Below are 15,198 nucleotides of genomic sequence, written 5' to 3' on the forward strand. Positions count from 1 at the left end.
TCTCTAACGCTACAGAAAATCTCTTTTCATGCCATTTTCCCCAAAAGTCTGGACTATTTCAGTAGACAGCACCTGGAATGAACATCCAGTTATTGAGGATATGGCATCCATCATTTTTTTCATAAAGAAAGCCCTCAGAGAACTGACTTGCAAATTAAAATAAGCACATAAAAACATGTTATTCTCCCAAAACTAACATCCAGAAATCAAACCATCAAATCAAGTCCTGTAAGAAAAAGAGAAGGCAAGAGAGTTTCCAAATCGATTATGATTTGGGTAAGTAAAACATCTCACTTTTCATTTTTTTCTTCTCATAATTCCCTTGAGTTTATATCATTACCGCTGCAACAATGTCAAATAAAATAAATAAATAAATAAAAAAATACAAAAAAAATTAAAATAAAAAAATAAGTAAATAAATAAAATACAAATAAAAAAAGAAAACAAGTAAATAAGCCAGAGCTTCTATCATTATCACTGCAAAAAAGTCAAATGATACAAATAAAATAAAAGTAAATAAAATAAAAAGTATTTAAAAAACATAAAAAACAGTTAAATGCTTCAAATAAAATAAAAAGTAAATAAGTAGTAAATAAAGTAAATTAATTAAAATAAGTCAGCCTTTACATAAATTTCTTGAGTTTCTACCACTGCAAAAAAAGTCAAATAATACAAATAAAATAAAAGTAAATAAAATATAAAAACAAATAATATAAAAATAATTTAAATAATATACAAAAGTAAATACAATAAAACATTTGTAAATAAAAAAAAAAAAGCCATCATGCATTGGCTGCAAAAAAAAGCCAAACGATACAAAAAAAAAAGTAAATAAATAAAATTAAAAAATAAGATAAAATTAAATAAAAAGATGTAAATAGGTAAGTCAGTCTTTCCCATAACTGCTTGGAGTTTCTATCATTGCTGCAAAAAAGTCAAACGCTACAGACTGTAATCTGTAAATGACACTGTTGCATTTGGCTCTTTCTCTCTCTCGCGCTCCCTCTCTCTCTCTCACTCCATCTCTTTTGGGGAGTTATTTGGCAGTCTTTTGTTGGCCTGTTTAGTGAGAATGGTGACTGAGCTAGGACAGGAACCTCATACTGTGGCTACTTCCCACAGCATACCTGTCCCAATACACCACCAACCGCTAAACCTATCTATCTTCTCTCCCCCACGCTCATCTACTCTGCATCTCTTTGACTTTTGACAGAGGTTTTGTCTTTCATCAGCAGAATTGTAATTAAAACGGACAATTGAAAATCTAGCTACAGGGAATGATATGATGCACCAAGAAAAGGAGAAAGAGAAAAAGACTGAGGAAGCAAGATGGGTAACGTGGACCACATCATCTGCATAACGCTAACAGTAAAGATATTATCCAACAGAATTACATTTTAAAACAAGTATGAAACAACAAATATAAGCACTAGGGGTGAAAACATTTGCTCTGACAAAATAAATTCTGAAATGTCATTTTAAAAAAGCATAATAAAACCTGAAATTACACTCTAAAAAATGCTGGGTTGTTTCAACCCAACTTTGGGTCAAATATGGACTAACCCAACTTTTGGGTTAAAAATTTTATTAAAAATTTTAACCCAATAGTTGGGTTAGTCCATATTTGACCCTAAGTTGGTTTGAAACAACCCATAATTTTTAGAGTGTACTGTCATGATTTGGTTTGAATATTCTGGTATGATTCATAATTACTTTCAAAAATATGAAAAGTGTAACTGGAGAGACGATCTGGATATGATGGAATTCTACAACTGCAAATAGGTCTAAAATTATATTTTGTATATAATTGAACACATAATACACTGGGTTTTATTGTATTAACTAAAATAAATTATTTTTGTTATTAATTAAAATCAAAACAAATTTCTTTAAACAATTCATTGAACTTCTTTTGTCAGATTGATGCAAATCAAAGCATTTTCACACCTCAAGTACACTGAAAAAGCAAAATGGTGGTAAAACAATTTTCACTCAGAAAATCCAAGCAAATTTCACAAATAATTACAAAGAAACAGCAAGCAACACATTGAATTAAATTTGAAATTTTGAAGTAGAAAGACTGAAATAGTATTTCTTATATACTTGTAAAGCCTACTCCAATCATTTTTGTTTTATTTACAACTTCGAAAAACAATTTAAGTACTGTGCTTTTACTTTAATGTGAAAGAGAAACTTTAGTGTCTTTAAGTATAAGAACATTGTAAAATCACCTGCTCAACTTCACAATACTTATAGCCAAAATTCATTATGAATTTTGTAATTGTTTAAATATGCCATTAGCAGGAGGACGTGTTGCATTTTTGAAGCCTCTAACCACAGGAAGAGTCACCAGTAGGCCTTTTGTTATTTCGTGAGCATTAATTCATGATACCAGCGCATGGTGCCTCTCGCTCACACATCAGATTTATATTCCTCTCACACGCAGGACAAACCCCACAAACCTGCAGCCTGCCAGCTACACACACAGTATTTATCAGTGCGCTCGAGAAAGGAGAGAGAGAGCGAGATGGGTGCTCTGCTGAAAGAAGTCCGTAGCATTTGGATGGACGTTAAAGAGGTTGTGGTGAATTCCAGGCATAATCACAGAGAAACAAGAGAAGGCTGAAAAACAGAAGCCAAAATGACGCAAAGCAAATGCAGCTTTGTGCAAAACTCAAGAGAGTTTGTTGATTTTAAAATGATGGATTTGAAAACCCAAAGGAAAGCTATTGCTCAAAGGTTGCTGATTTCATATAGCTTAAGAGACTTGATTGAGTTCTCAGTAACGTTTCTTTTAAAGGGATACTCCACCCAAATATGAACATTCTGACATCATTTACTCACCCTCGTGTCATTTCAAACTTTCTTTCTTCTGCGGAACACACAATAAGACATTTTGAAGAAAGCTGGGAACCAAACAACATTGGAGCCCATTGACTTGCATTGTATGGACAAAATCTTCTTCTACGTTCCACAGAAGAAAGTCATACAGGTTTGAAACAACCTGAGGGTGAGTAAATGATGACAGCGTTCCTGTTTTTGGGTGAACTATCACTTTAAGGATCAACTTTGTATGGGATGCATCTCCTAAGATTTCTAACAACAGGCAAAAATGAGTCGATTATCGACACAGAAGAAGAACAGAGAAATAAAACGAATCAGATTAGATTTGATGAGAAACATTTGCATTCATGCTGAATTTTTTTGCCTGGTATTTTGTCAAATCTGAGCACAGCCTGAGACATTTTGAGGTCTCTTCTGCAACATGTGAGATTACTGGAGTGTTTTTCCTCTGAGAACCTGGAAACTCCATGTGCTGAAGCAATTGAGATTTTAAAGAGAACCTTTGTGATTTTTCTTCAGGAAAGTCAGGTTGGTTAATCTAATGCAACACACACTTTGACAGGCAAAAACAAAGAGAGCAGATAAAGTGAAAGTAAACACAGGGATGTTGGAGCGAGAGCACCAGAGTCCACAGACGACCATCTGGGCAGTTTATAGCTCCTGGTAGGGGAGAGTCTTCTCCTCCTCAGGGGCTGTTAAATGGTTGGGTAATTGAGCTCGTGACATGTGTTCCCCAAACAAAACAAAAGAGAGAAGAGACAAATGAAGCATTTATTTGCAGCGTGGAGGAGTTCTGGCCCTTTCAGCCTGCGCCCCAGCCAGCCACTGGTGAGTGAATTAAGGAGTATATAGAATCCCAGCAGATGTAGGGAGAAGAATGGTTAACGGAACGATCACGACTCCATCTGGGGTTGGCATTTTGTTAAGAGGGAGGAGCAGGGAGTCACTCAACTCGCTAAAGAGCCACGACCCCAGCAGCTGCCCCGAGAGAAACTGAGCGAGAGAGACAAAGAGGAGAAGAACGACTTCGAAAGATCATTTTTAACCTTGCAGGTGGACTAACATGCGACTTGGACACACTTTTGGACAGTATCATTCTTGAGATACTTTCTGGATGTTAACTATACATGCCTAACCAACTGCTAAATGTGACTAAACTGTTACCATGGTACTGAAATATAGTACTATGGTAACAGGGGAAGAGCTTTCTTTTTGTGTGTTGCCTGTGTGGGTGCAAATAGGTTAGATGCACAAAGTTATAAAACTTATATGAAAATGCCAATGAAATTGCTCATACCTTATTTATTTTTTATATCACTATATAAGTCAATATATCAATATACACTACCGTTCAAAAGTTTGGAGTCAGTAAGTTTTTAATAATGTTAAAAGAAAACTCTTATGCTCTCAAAAGCTGCATTTATTTGATTAAAAATACAGATTAAAAAATCTGAAATATTATTAACATTTTAAATAACTGTTTTCTATTTTAACATAATTTATAATGTAATTTATTCCTGTGATGCAAAGCTGAATTTTCAGCATCATTACACCAGTCTTCAGTGTCACATGATTCTTCAGAAATCATTCTAATATTTGCTGATCAAGAAACATCAATGTTGAAATCAGTTGTGCTGCTTAATATTTTTGTGGATTCTTTGATGAATAGAAAATTCAGCATTTATTTGAAACAGAAATGTTGTAACATTACAAATGCCTTCACTGTACAATTTAATGTGTCCTTGCTGAATGAAAGTCTTAATTTCGTTCAAAAAAAAAATCTTACTGACCCAAAACAGTAGTGTAATAAATAAATATATTAACCATATAATCAAATTGAATGATGGTTTAAAATCAAAATTCAAAAAGAGGCCATTGAGTTCACAACTGTTGTATTAAAAAGAAATACGTTAAGATCCATTTTTGGAGGCCGACACGAGGACCATAAAGGAAGGATGCTGAGGCATTATGGGTTCCCTGCATGCTTTGCTCATTATAATGTCTGAACAGTACAGAGGTGCCTGTTGCAGCATGGAATCGCTCCTAACAACGGGACAAAGCCAAAACGCAGCACCCATGCAGCGATCACACCGCGGGAACACACACCACATGCTCCTAAATATATGAGTGCTCATTACACTGACATCACATTATACTTATGTTCTTGACTCATGCTTTCCTACCAATCATGCACATGCTAATCTGACAAAATACAAATCCACGATCCACAAATTGGTCAAAATGTAGACCTTACTCCTTATCATACATAACACATTATCTTTGATAGTTACTTCTACCCCTAAAGTAATAACAATATAATATTGAGAAAGATATTAAAAAATATATCATATTTAATATTAAAAATAATATTAAAACATTTTACAATTTTCCTTCTCATATAAATTTATCTTGTTTTAGGGATTTTTAAATGTAATTTTTATTTTTTTTATGACAAATATACTGATTAGGAAGTGGAAGTTTTACATAGTTTTTAAATAATATATTATATTTTTCTGTGGTAAAAGAACAGCACTAAGTAACACAAAATGTGCTAAATAGCGCATCTAAAGCTTATAAAACACCTGAAACTTATAATGCAACCACTTAAAATCAGTTCTCCTTTGTCTTTAGTTTCAAAGCCTTTATTGACCATCATAGAGAGTCTGTTACCTGTCACACTGAACAAACACATTATCTTAACCCGCACTTCCAACAGAGAGGGAGTTTGCACAGCCACTGACCCAGGACTCCCCCTTGACCCTGCCCAGCCACATTTACCCTCTCTGGGGTACGAATAAGGGTCTGACAGCCCCATGCAAAGCCATGCAGCCCTGACTCAGATACATTCGGATTCAATAGGAACCTGGAAACCACACTAAGTGGGTAAAACATCTTGCGTTTCAAAACAGAAGCCAATATGCACCAAAGGGTCTGACAGCCTCATGCAAAGCCATGCAGCCCTGACTCAGATACATTCGGATTCAATAGGAACCTGGAAACCACACTAAGTGGGTAAAACATCTTGCGTTTCAAAACAGAAGCCAATATGCACCAAAAAGGGGTTTTACACCCTAATGCCAAAAGAAACCTATTTTAAGTTTTAAATCTATTTACTGATGGAATCAGTAAGTGATCAATTAAAGATTTTAAAACAACCAAAATACCATTGAGTCAACTTAACTTAATTATTGATATGAATACAGTTCTTTGTTGAACCTAAAGCACTTCTACGAAACATTAAAGAACCTTACATTTTAAAGTTCAAAGGCTATGCTGAAGCATTAATGGTGAATTATGAAACATGAGGTTCACAAACCTTCACAACTAAGCGTGTAATGGATAAGAGGCACTCAGTAAAGCATATTTCAGTTGTAGTATTGTAAAACGATAGCGTTTCCTTGCAAATTTTACTCATTAAAATCAGGATGTAAACAGGTGAAGACAACAGTTGAAACGCGTTTGAAGTTCCAGTTGATGCCAACAAAAAGTCTTCAAAACCAAATGAAACAAATCTGAAACAAATCAGAAATTGCATGTTTGAGTTGGAAATTATGATTTCTGCTCGTCTAAGTTACATGTAGTAGAGAAAGTGAGCTAACAATGGTCTACTGTACACTGTTAAAAAAATTCCGTAAAATTTAGGGTTAAAAACCCGAAGCTGTGGTTGCCGGAATTTTACCGTAAAAAATACGGTAGCAACATTTTAGGTTTTACGGTTTTAACTTAAATTTACAGTTAAATACCATATGTATATAGTAGGGGAAATTACTGTTAACCATTTAACAGGTTTTTACTGTAGCATTTTTACAGTCTTTTACCGTTAAATTCACGGTCATTTTTTACAGTGTGAAGCTGGAAGTCATGAGGCTGGAGCTCCAGCCACTAAAACCTCCAGAACAACTAGATAGAGAGTGAAAGTCATGATTTTAGTTGTGATTCTGCTGTAATTTCTTACAGATTCCCACTCTCTGTGCTCTCTCTCCCTCTCTCACCAGCATCATTTGGCAGTTAAGAAGTGAAGTTCCTCAAGTTAAGTGATTGACAACGGCGTCTAGCTCTTCTCAATTAACTGCCTCATTGTGAGTCTTTATGGCAAGGCCCCTGAAACCCTCGACCTCTCCTTTCCCCTCCTTTTCATCGCTCCTTTGCCAGAGTTTCACTCATTCAAACACTTGGAAGAAAACAGAGCGCTCTATTTGGCGAGAAGCCCCTATTCTCATTGACCTTCTATTGCTCACTTTTTCTTTTGGACACTTCAAACCGTCTTTGAGAAGAGAGGAGTGGAAGAGGAGTCCATCAGTCGCTAGGGGCTGGTCCGGGTTTGACCCCGCACCCCCCACTTCAAAGATGGTTTGCATTCATTAATTGTTCTTTGAATTAATATTTGAGGATCACAATGCTGGTGCCAGCTTATAAAGCCGACCTAATGAAGCATACAGGCAGCATTCACTTGGGAGATAAGCTCGGTGTGACCGCGTGCATGCGTGTTTTCTTCCTTGGCGTGCCACTTTGAAATCGAATGGAATGACATCATGTGGAAATGATGCACAGTCTAGGCCGTTTCTGAGAACGGTGCTACACAATGTCTTTCGCCAAAACCGTTTATTCTTTATTACCACCTAAAAACCTTGATTGATGTCCTGATGAACCTCGATAAACTTGAATTGTGTTTATCGAGAGACAGAAAGAGAAGGGCGAAGATTGTTAGGTTTCAAGGAACAGCTGAATAAAAGGCAGATGATTGCTCATCTCCATTCCCGCAGGGCCCTGAAATCTTGACTGAGGAACATTCCTGCAGAGAGAAGAGCCCTTGTTTATTGATCAGAGAGACAGAACTCAAAAAATGTATAAAACTAGACCCCCAAGAGCCAGATATGGCTATAGTTGCCCAATTGTGGTCTAGTTTTGGATGAATACATCTGGCTTTACTGTTCAGAGTACATTCGTGGTTGCGGAACAAATAAATTGTCCCAAAAATATCTGTTTATTATTGTGTGACACAGCTGTCTGTATTTGTGGTGCATCTTTTGCTTTCTCTCCTCACTCTCCCCCATTTTCTATTGAGTAAGTATCCAGTCAGCAAAGCAGGCAAAAGCCCTATTTTATTTACACAAACAAAGTCCTCCTTGCTCTCTCAGACAAAGGCAGCTGAATCTTTCATGTGTTGTCATTGCTTGATTCTCTCTGTCCTCCTGGCTATTGGCCTGCTGGGAGACAATGAGCCCAGGAGAAAAGCAGCAGATTGTTGGAATGCAGCTCAATGAAACTAATTATTACATGTTGACTGCGTTCACCATGGCACGTCTGAAAGCACTAAGCTCATTCAATTGGCCTCCACGGGACTCCCTTTCAAAAAAACTTGATCCCTTTGAGTGTTTGTATTTCTGAGTTTTCTTTTTCGCCTGCCGTGAATGAGAATCTGTGAGAGAGGGGCCGTGGCTCTTTGATGACTTTAGTTACTTTTAATTAGCTAAATGAGGCTCGAGGATAGTCAGTTTTCCCAAAGTTAATGGTACAGGAAAAAGGAGGGGATGCGCTCAGGCAAACACAGCATTGTGAGATAAGTTTTATCGATTCACATAGAACCATTCCAGGCACTAGAACGGTCCCTTGCCGTTCTTAAAACTTTCTTTGGAACGTTTTAGCTTTTGTTTCATTAGTACAGATATAGAAGTTTAGATATAGATATGTGTTGTTTTCTTTATAAACGTTATTTTTTCAACCTAAACAGGAGAGAAGCCTGGATTGATATGGGGAAAAAATGGTTTTAAGTCAAAAATATTAGCATGACTGAACCAACCTACATACATTAATTTATACCAATTTATTATTATACTAATTTATACTATTTTTATGGATTAAATCAGATATAAAAAACTCTTTAAGGTAACAATTGCAGTTTTTTTATACAGGGGAAAAACAACTGATGATTTCATATAAATTATCACTTTTTACTGGAGTTCAAAAAAGTCTAAATAATAAATTTAAAAGTCACAAATATTACAAAAAAAAAATCTAAATGTTTGTTCTGAGCTTTCTCGGCAAACAGGTTTTAAGAAACATCTTTTGAGGTGTTTTCTCAATCCAGTATTAGTAAGCAATGGTCCTCTACACTGCCTTTTCCCAGACAAATAAATCTGAAGGGGCCTTTGCTTTGATCTCAAGCCTTTAAGGGGCCCAACAATAGGTTTTGAAGGAGCAGGGGCCCAGAGCCAACACACCCCTCTTACCCGACAACTATAGACTCAGCAAACACGTACTTAATCAATATTTGGCTAGAGAACACCCTCTTGATTCTGAAAACACCCTTTTGAGAATTTAACTGAACACCGAATAGGAAAAAACAACAACTCCCACAAGCAGGGAGGAGAGAGTGAAATACAGTCAGTGCAGAATCAGCCCACTGCAAACAAACGGATGAGAGCGAATGGAGAGAGGAGAAGTTTACAGTGTGTCAATGGAGATCAGGACTCGTTGAGTTTTATGATGTAGACACATCTACATGTGAATAAAAGCCAGAGGTGATTGATCCTTCTAGGAAAACAAAAACATTAACCGGGCTTTGAAAAGGCTGTTTTCCTTTCTCCTTTCCCCTCGCGCTTCCTTTCTTTCATTCACTGTTTTGTTCTTTCTTTCTGTTTTTTCAATGCAGATATAGACACCTAAGTAACTCTGTTGCAAGTCCAGGTTTAAATGTACACAAATACAACATAGAAACCAGCTAATGTTTTTGCCCTAAAAATCAAATGGAAAATATTTGTGCAACAATGTTAAAAAAAATAACTCATTTTAATAAGATGTTTGTTTCAGTCCATTTGACTCACAAGAATTTCTGCCCAGAAAATCACATAATTTCATAATGAACTTAACACTATAAATAATAACTTATCCTTGAGTTTTGAGCATGTTTTAGTGGAATGAATAAACTATGGGGATCATTACTATTTCTATCATTTGGTATTTTGCAAAGTTGGTCTAGATGAATGTTTCATTTATTAGCTTGTTTCCATAACGTTGAAAAATTATCCTCTAGGAATTTTAGTCTTGAATATTAAATCTATAAACACTGTTTTCACAAAAAGACAAATAAGCCATAATGAATTTTGTGTCTCAATATGTGCTCTTAGTAAAACTCTTTTGTTGACCTAATTTGCTTGCACTCATTTAAACGCTCATTTAAGATGATCATCACACAACAAATAATCAACAGCAAAACAGCACGAAAAAGTCAACAAACCAGCAAGATTGCTCAACATAAAACTCACTGTGTGATTCAAAAAGTCCCGTATGCCAGACAAAATGTTATGCTGAAGTTCATTTAACTGGAAAAAGGAAGCTGAACAACTAAGCAGAACAAATATAGAGTGAATGTTGTTCAGCATATATTTAAAAGTTACAAAAAGCAAATACAATGTAATTATGTCAATGTCTGAGCTGAAACCAATCTAGCTACTCCACAATATGGAGCTGAACTAATGACATCCCATTTTGGGTTTACTCAAGGTTTTTTTTTTTTTACGCAGCAAGCATTTTTACAGTGCAATTTGCAATGTTGTGCGTTTCAAAAGTTCATATCAATCAGCCATCTCCAAACAACAACATATCGACAGTCGTTTGTTAAACTAATTACCAACTGATCTGTATTCGTGATGGCGGTGCTGGAAAAGAGAGAAGGAAAAGGGCAGTGAGGAATGAATACGCGCCCCGGGCGGAGAGGAAGGGGGCGGGTTTTTGTCCTGAGATGAAAGTGGGGACGAATAAAGGGCTCGATTTAATCTACTAGAAAAGGTTTTCATTGCAATGACTGAGTATAATGTGCGCCAATTGTAGCGCGGCGCATGACGCGGGGTGATCCGGCTAGCGCGCTCACAGCTCAGAGTTTCTCTCTCCACTTGACATCTAGAACAAACTCCTCTGCGCAAGAATTTCAGAACGGTGGGGGTTAGAAAAACGCGCTGTCTGTATCAATTTCCAAGTTAATAGCCTACATATAATTTCTTCTTCAACTGGGGGAATGGGGTAGGCTATTGCCTCGAGGCTATCCGCTGTGTGGATGTTAAAAATTTTCATGATATTTTGACACGTTGTTTTTACATTTGAGTGTCACTAATTAAATTTCGCCGAAAAATGCAGTTACTTTCTCTAGGCCTATCTGGCGTATTAATTATTCAGCGATTTTCGCGGCGTAATCTCTCTGCAAAACTAATAGCAATGTTAGTCGTGTTAACATAAGGCATTTTAAACAAGCATAATTTTAAGTACAAAAAATGTATGATATACCTGTGATGTAAATTTTTTAACAAAGTGATCTGAGACTACTTTTGTTTTGTCGATGTTTAGCGAAATTCGCGACTTTCGTGAGCGAGCGCCATTGTAATCTTGCTTTTACGGCATCGAGCTTTTTTTCTTCGGGAGGTTCGTGATTAAGAAAATGTTAACGAAAATGTAGGCTATAATACTTTTTAGATTTATGAAAATCTACAAAGTAGGCATATTATGTTTTTTTTAGTTGACATCATCAAACAAGTATTAATTCCATAAATCCACACATTTAAAGGAGAAAGTTAATGGTCTCGATCTGAAAATTCACATACACTCTAATCACCAGGTGTTTATTTTTTAATTTGCTTAAAACGTAAAAATTAAGCATCTCAAACGCCTCCAGCTGCTGTTGACGTTTTTGGGGGCGAAAGGGAAAATTCCAAGACATGATCTAGCTAAAAATGGACACATTATTCAGGCCTCGAAGTCTATAAAACACTTCTGAGCCGGGACTACGGTCATTCGTGAATAATTCATCTCTCATTGCCCGTCCATAATGTCCTCTCTACGCCTTTTGTTGGACCGTTTTTTCTTCCTTTCTTTCCAAATTTTGAAAAGCTTGGAGTCTTTTGTCAGGACCAAGCTACTGCTAGGCCGATCTTTGTCCTGGGGAAACTGAAGCGTGAGTCTCATGGACTCTTTCGCTTTTGTTTCCCAAGTTCATCCTCAAGTGTCCGATTGTGCACCGCAGGAGCGTCTTTTAGTGAACGCTATTCTTGGACAAATGTTTGATTTACTGATTCGGCCAGTTTCACTCCAGGAACGTCTCGTTTTAGGAGGTTAATCTCCGATGCTCCTCAATTCAGTTCCAATGAGTTTAAGGAAAGACACAAAAAACGCTAAAAGAAAAAAAAAAAAATAGCCTACTGAAGACGTGGGCCATTTTTCCCATCAATCTATTTAGCATTTGGTGGCAAAAGACTCAAACTGAAACATTAAAAGCGATATTCACACGGGGAGGAAAAAAATAAAGCATAAATGTGCTCGTGACATTCACGCAATTTCTAACGTACAGGCCTACGCTACTTTTCCAAATAATTAAAATATTATTTTAACAAAACACATAGGCCTATTAGCATTAATAATAATTTATAATAATAATAATAATAATAATGTTATTACTATTAGTATTATTATTAAAGAAGTAGAACACATTTTATTACCTATACATATATATAGGCCTAAATATTTTCTATCCATAATAAAATGTATGTAGATACCTGTAAACTCATGGTGCTCATCTCAGTTCCGCATAAAAAAACATAAAACTCGTTGGAACTTACATCTGTCGCCGAGAATCCCGTCGATGCTGTGTTTGGCTCTTCTTTCGTTTTCCTCGATCTCCCTTTTTTCCACTTCATCATCATCCTCATCCTCATTTCCGTTTCCACCAAATCTACAGCGCAGCATGCGGCTGATGGAACTCACTGCGGAGAGACAAAAAAAAGCTTCATCAATTGACATTATAGAATTCCACTTGTTGAATGTTTAAACGCTTGAAAGTGTGTAGGTATAAAATTTCAATCCGTAACCACGAGGCATTTAAAACGATTTTACAGCCTATAGGAAATATATATTTAAAAATATATATAGGGTTGCTTTAAAGTCACAAGCCATCTGTTTTGCTTTGTTTTGTTTTTTCTCCAAGCAACAGGTGCTGGAAGCAATATCTTAAAAACATCAACTAAACTGCACAGATTGACAGATAAATTTCAGTACCTGAGGGCACGTTATTTCGGTCGCAGATTCCATCTTTCAGAAGTTTATCCCGAATCTCCCAGCTGAACATCCCTGGATTCTCTCTCTTGTATTCTTCGATTTTCTTTTCCACATTGGGAGTTGTGCTCTGCTTTCATTACAATAGTTACATAATAATTAAATTTGTATATCTTTATACCATTTTATGAGAACTTACAAAATATCTACAAACGATTATAACAGGAATGTATAGATAAAATCGCCAGTTTCCATTTAGTTATGATTATGTGACTATTCACAAGACGTTCTGTACAATTAATTAACACTGGATTACTATGGTGTTTAATTCATTGTTTTGAGTCATAGGATATATTAAACAAGGCAAAAAAAGTCTGTCTTAAAATCTCTTAAAAATAAGGATTTAACTTTTTAGAACTTTTTATTCTCTAATTCTTTAAGAAACGGCTATGCATTGGTGCTTTAGAGACAAAATTAACTGATCTGAAGAACCTATAAGAACTTTTTAGGATAATAAGAACAATAGATTCTATACACAGAGCACTGACTCTATACAATTAAAATTGTTTATTGTGGAAATTATTTGCTGAACGTAAGGTGCAACATCATAGTCTGTGTACACCCTTAAAAAAAAAAAAACATGGACACTACAGAGAAAAAACACCAAGCATATTTTAGTCGTTAAGTCAAACGCCACACTGTATTTGCAAAACTCCATATTTAAATGTGAAACTGTGATGAGCTTTCTGATCAATTCAGTAATACAATTCAGCCCCAGCAGGACATGAAATGGCCTCGGTGATGTCCTACCTTGGGTTTGCTGCCACCAATAGCACCGGGCCGAATGGATCCGGTCTCCTGGTACCTGCATAAAATTTTGGAAACGCATCCGTGCGACACGCGCAGCTGTCGGGAGATGACGCACGGTCGTATCCCGTGATGGGCCATCTCTACTATCTTGTGGCGGATGTGATTGGGCAGAGGGCGTCCGTTTATGAAGACTCCACCGAGCTGGTTCACGCGGCCCTGACCTAACGGCGTTGAGACTGCAGCAAGAAGGGGGAAAGGTTGTGTCAGTGACTAACAATCTATATAACGATTTCCTTATGCTAAAGTGAAAATAATAGTAAAGCAATAATTAGTAAAATAATTAAAATAATTAGTAAAGCAAGATATATAACCGCACATAAACTCATAAACTTAAGTGTGCCGTTATATCTTTCTTTACAAAGTATTTTTTCCAAACTTGCATCACTAAAAGTTTGCTTTAATGCTTTGTTAAAAGTGAAAACATAATCAAAAGCATGACAGATATGTTCTATTCTTATAATGCAAAAACAACTACAACACAACAACAATAAAACTAATACTACTACTAATAAAAGATAACCATTTATAAATACTACTACTAATACTAAAATGTTGTCTAGTTGACAAAAAAATGTAATTAATAGTAATAATTTGCAAAGATGTTACCTGTTGACGGAACACTTTTTATATTATACATTTGTATTTATATATTTAAAAAGTATATAAAAGTTGACAAGCTTGTACAATTTTATATATAAACTAACATTTAATATGGCGAAAAGCCTTTTTTGTACAAAATGTTAGCTTTGCATTAAATAAGCTTCAGTACATTAGACTACATTAAAGATTTAATAGTTAAAATTTTTTATGTTTTTTTAGTTTCAGCTTGAAATAGTAAAGTCATTCCAAGTGGTTGGGAGCTGCAATTTCACATCACATCATCACATTCACATCACAAAATAATTAAACCTAAGTTTTCACTCTTAGCAAGTTCATTTTTTACTATCTAATTTAAATATTTTAAATGTCACTTCCTTTACTGACGTGCATCAGATCAAATCTGTCTTATAAAGAATCAGCTTTGTGGATACTTCTAAGTTCAGACGGTTCTGTCGTAACCACAGAAACTAACACCTTACCCTCCAAGGAAAAGCCTCCTCTCGGGTAGTTTTGGGGTGGCGTGGGGCGCATCATCCTGGAAATGCCCCCCGCTAATGCGGTCATAACTCCTCTGCAAGAAAGAAACGGGTGCACGGAGCACTTGAGAGAAAAACTGATGTTATCCAAAGAAGAAGCGCTGATCGTCAAGTGTCAGTGGATTGCTGAAGTATCAAGTCTTCATTCAGCTGAAAACGAAAAGTCAACTTCAAAACGTCGCTGCCAATCCTCGGAAGTGAATCACGGATATCCAGATTTTCAGTCGTGGTTTATCTCAACGCAGTTTGGAAGATAAAACTCTCAGAGCTTCGTTCAGTTGTTGTTGACACACTTGTTGTTGAGAATTGG

General features: G+C 36.1%; 1 protein-coding gene across 1 annotated transcript in view; it reads right to left on the bottom strand.

The window, feature by feature from the left end:
- Positions 1–14,983, bottom strand: part of LOC107745618 (paired box protein Pax-3-like) — a 29,224-nt gene extending 14,241 nt beyond the window's left edge. Inside the window, exons 1-4 of the mRNA XM_016559536.1 lie at positions 14,832–14,983; positions 13,693–13,928; positions 12,886–13,015; positions 12,450–12,593 (exon numbers count right to left, since the gene is read on the bottom strand). Coding sequence (XP_016415022.1) covers positions 12,450–12,593; positions 12,886–13,015; positions 13,693–13,928; positions 14,832–14,916 — 595 coding nt within the window. The 5' untranslated portion in view covers positions 14,917–14,983. The remainder of the gene's footprint in view (positions 1–12,449; positions 12,594–12,885; positions 13,016–13,692; positions 13,929–14,831) is intronic.
- Between the last annotated feature and the right edge of the window lie 215 nt (positions 14,984–15,198).

This window comes from Sinocyclocheilus rhinocerous, unplaced genomic scaffold, assembly GCF_001515625.1.
Source record: "Sinocyclocheilus rhinocerous isolate Xijiao unplaced genomic scaffold, SAMN03320098_v1.1 scaffold4183, whole genome shotgun sequence".
Taxonomy (NCBI): Eukaryota; Metazoa; Chordata; class Actinopteri; order Cypriniformes; family Cyprinidae; genus Sinocyclocheilus; species Sinocyclocheilus rhinocerous.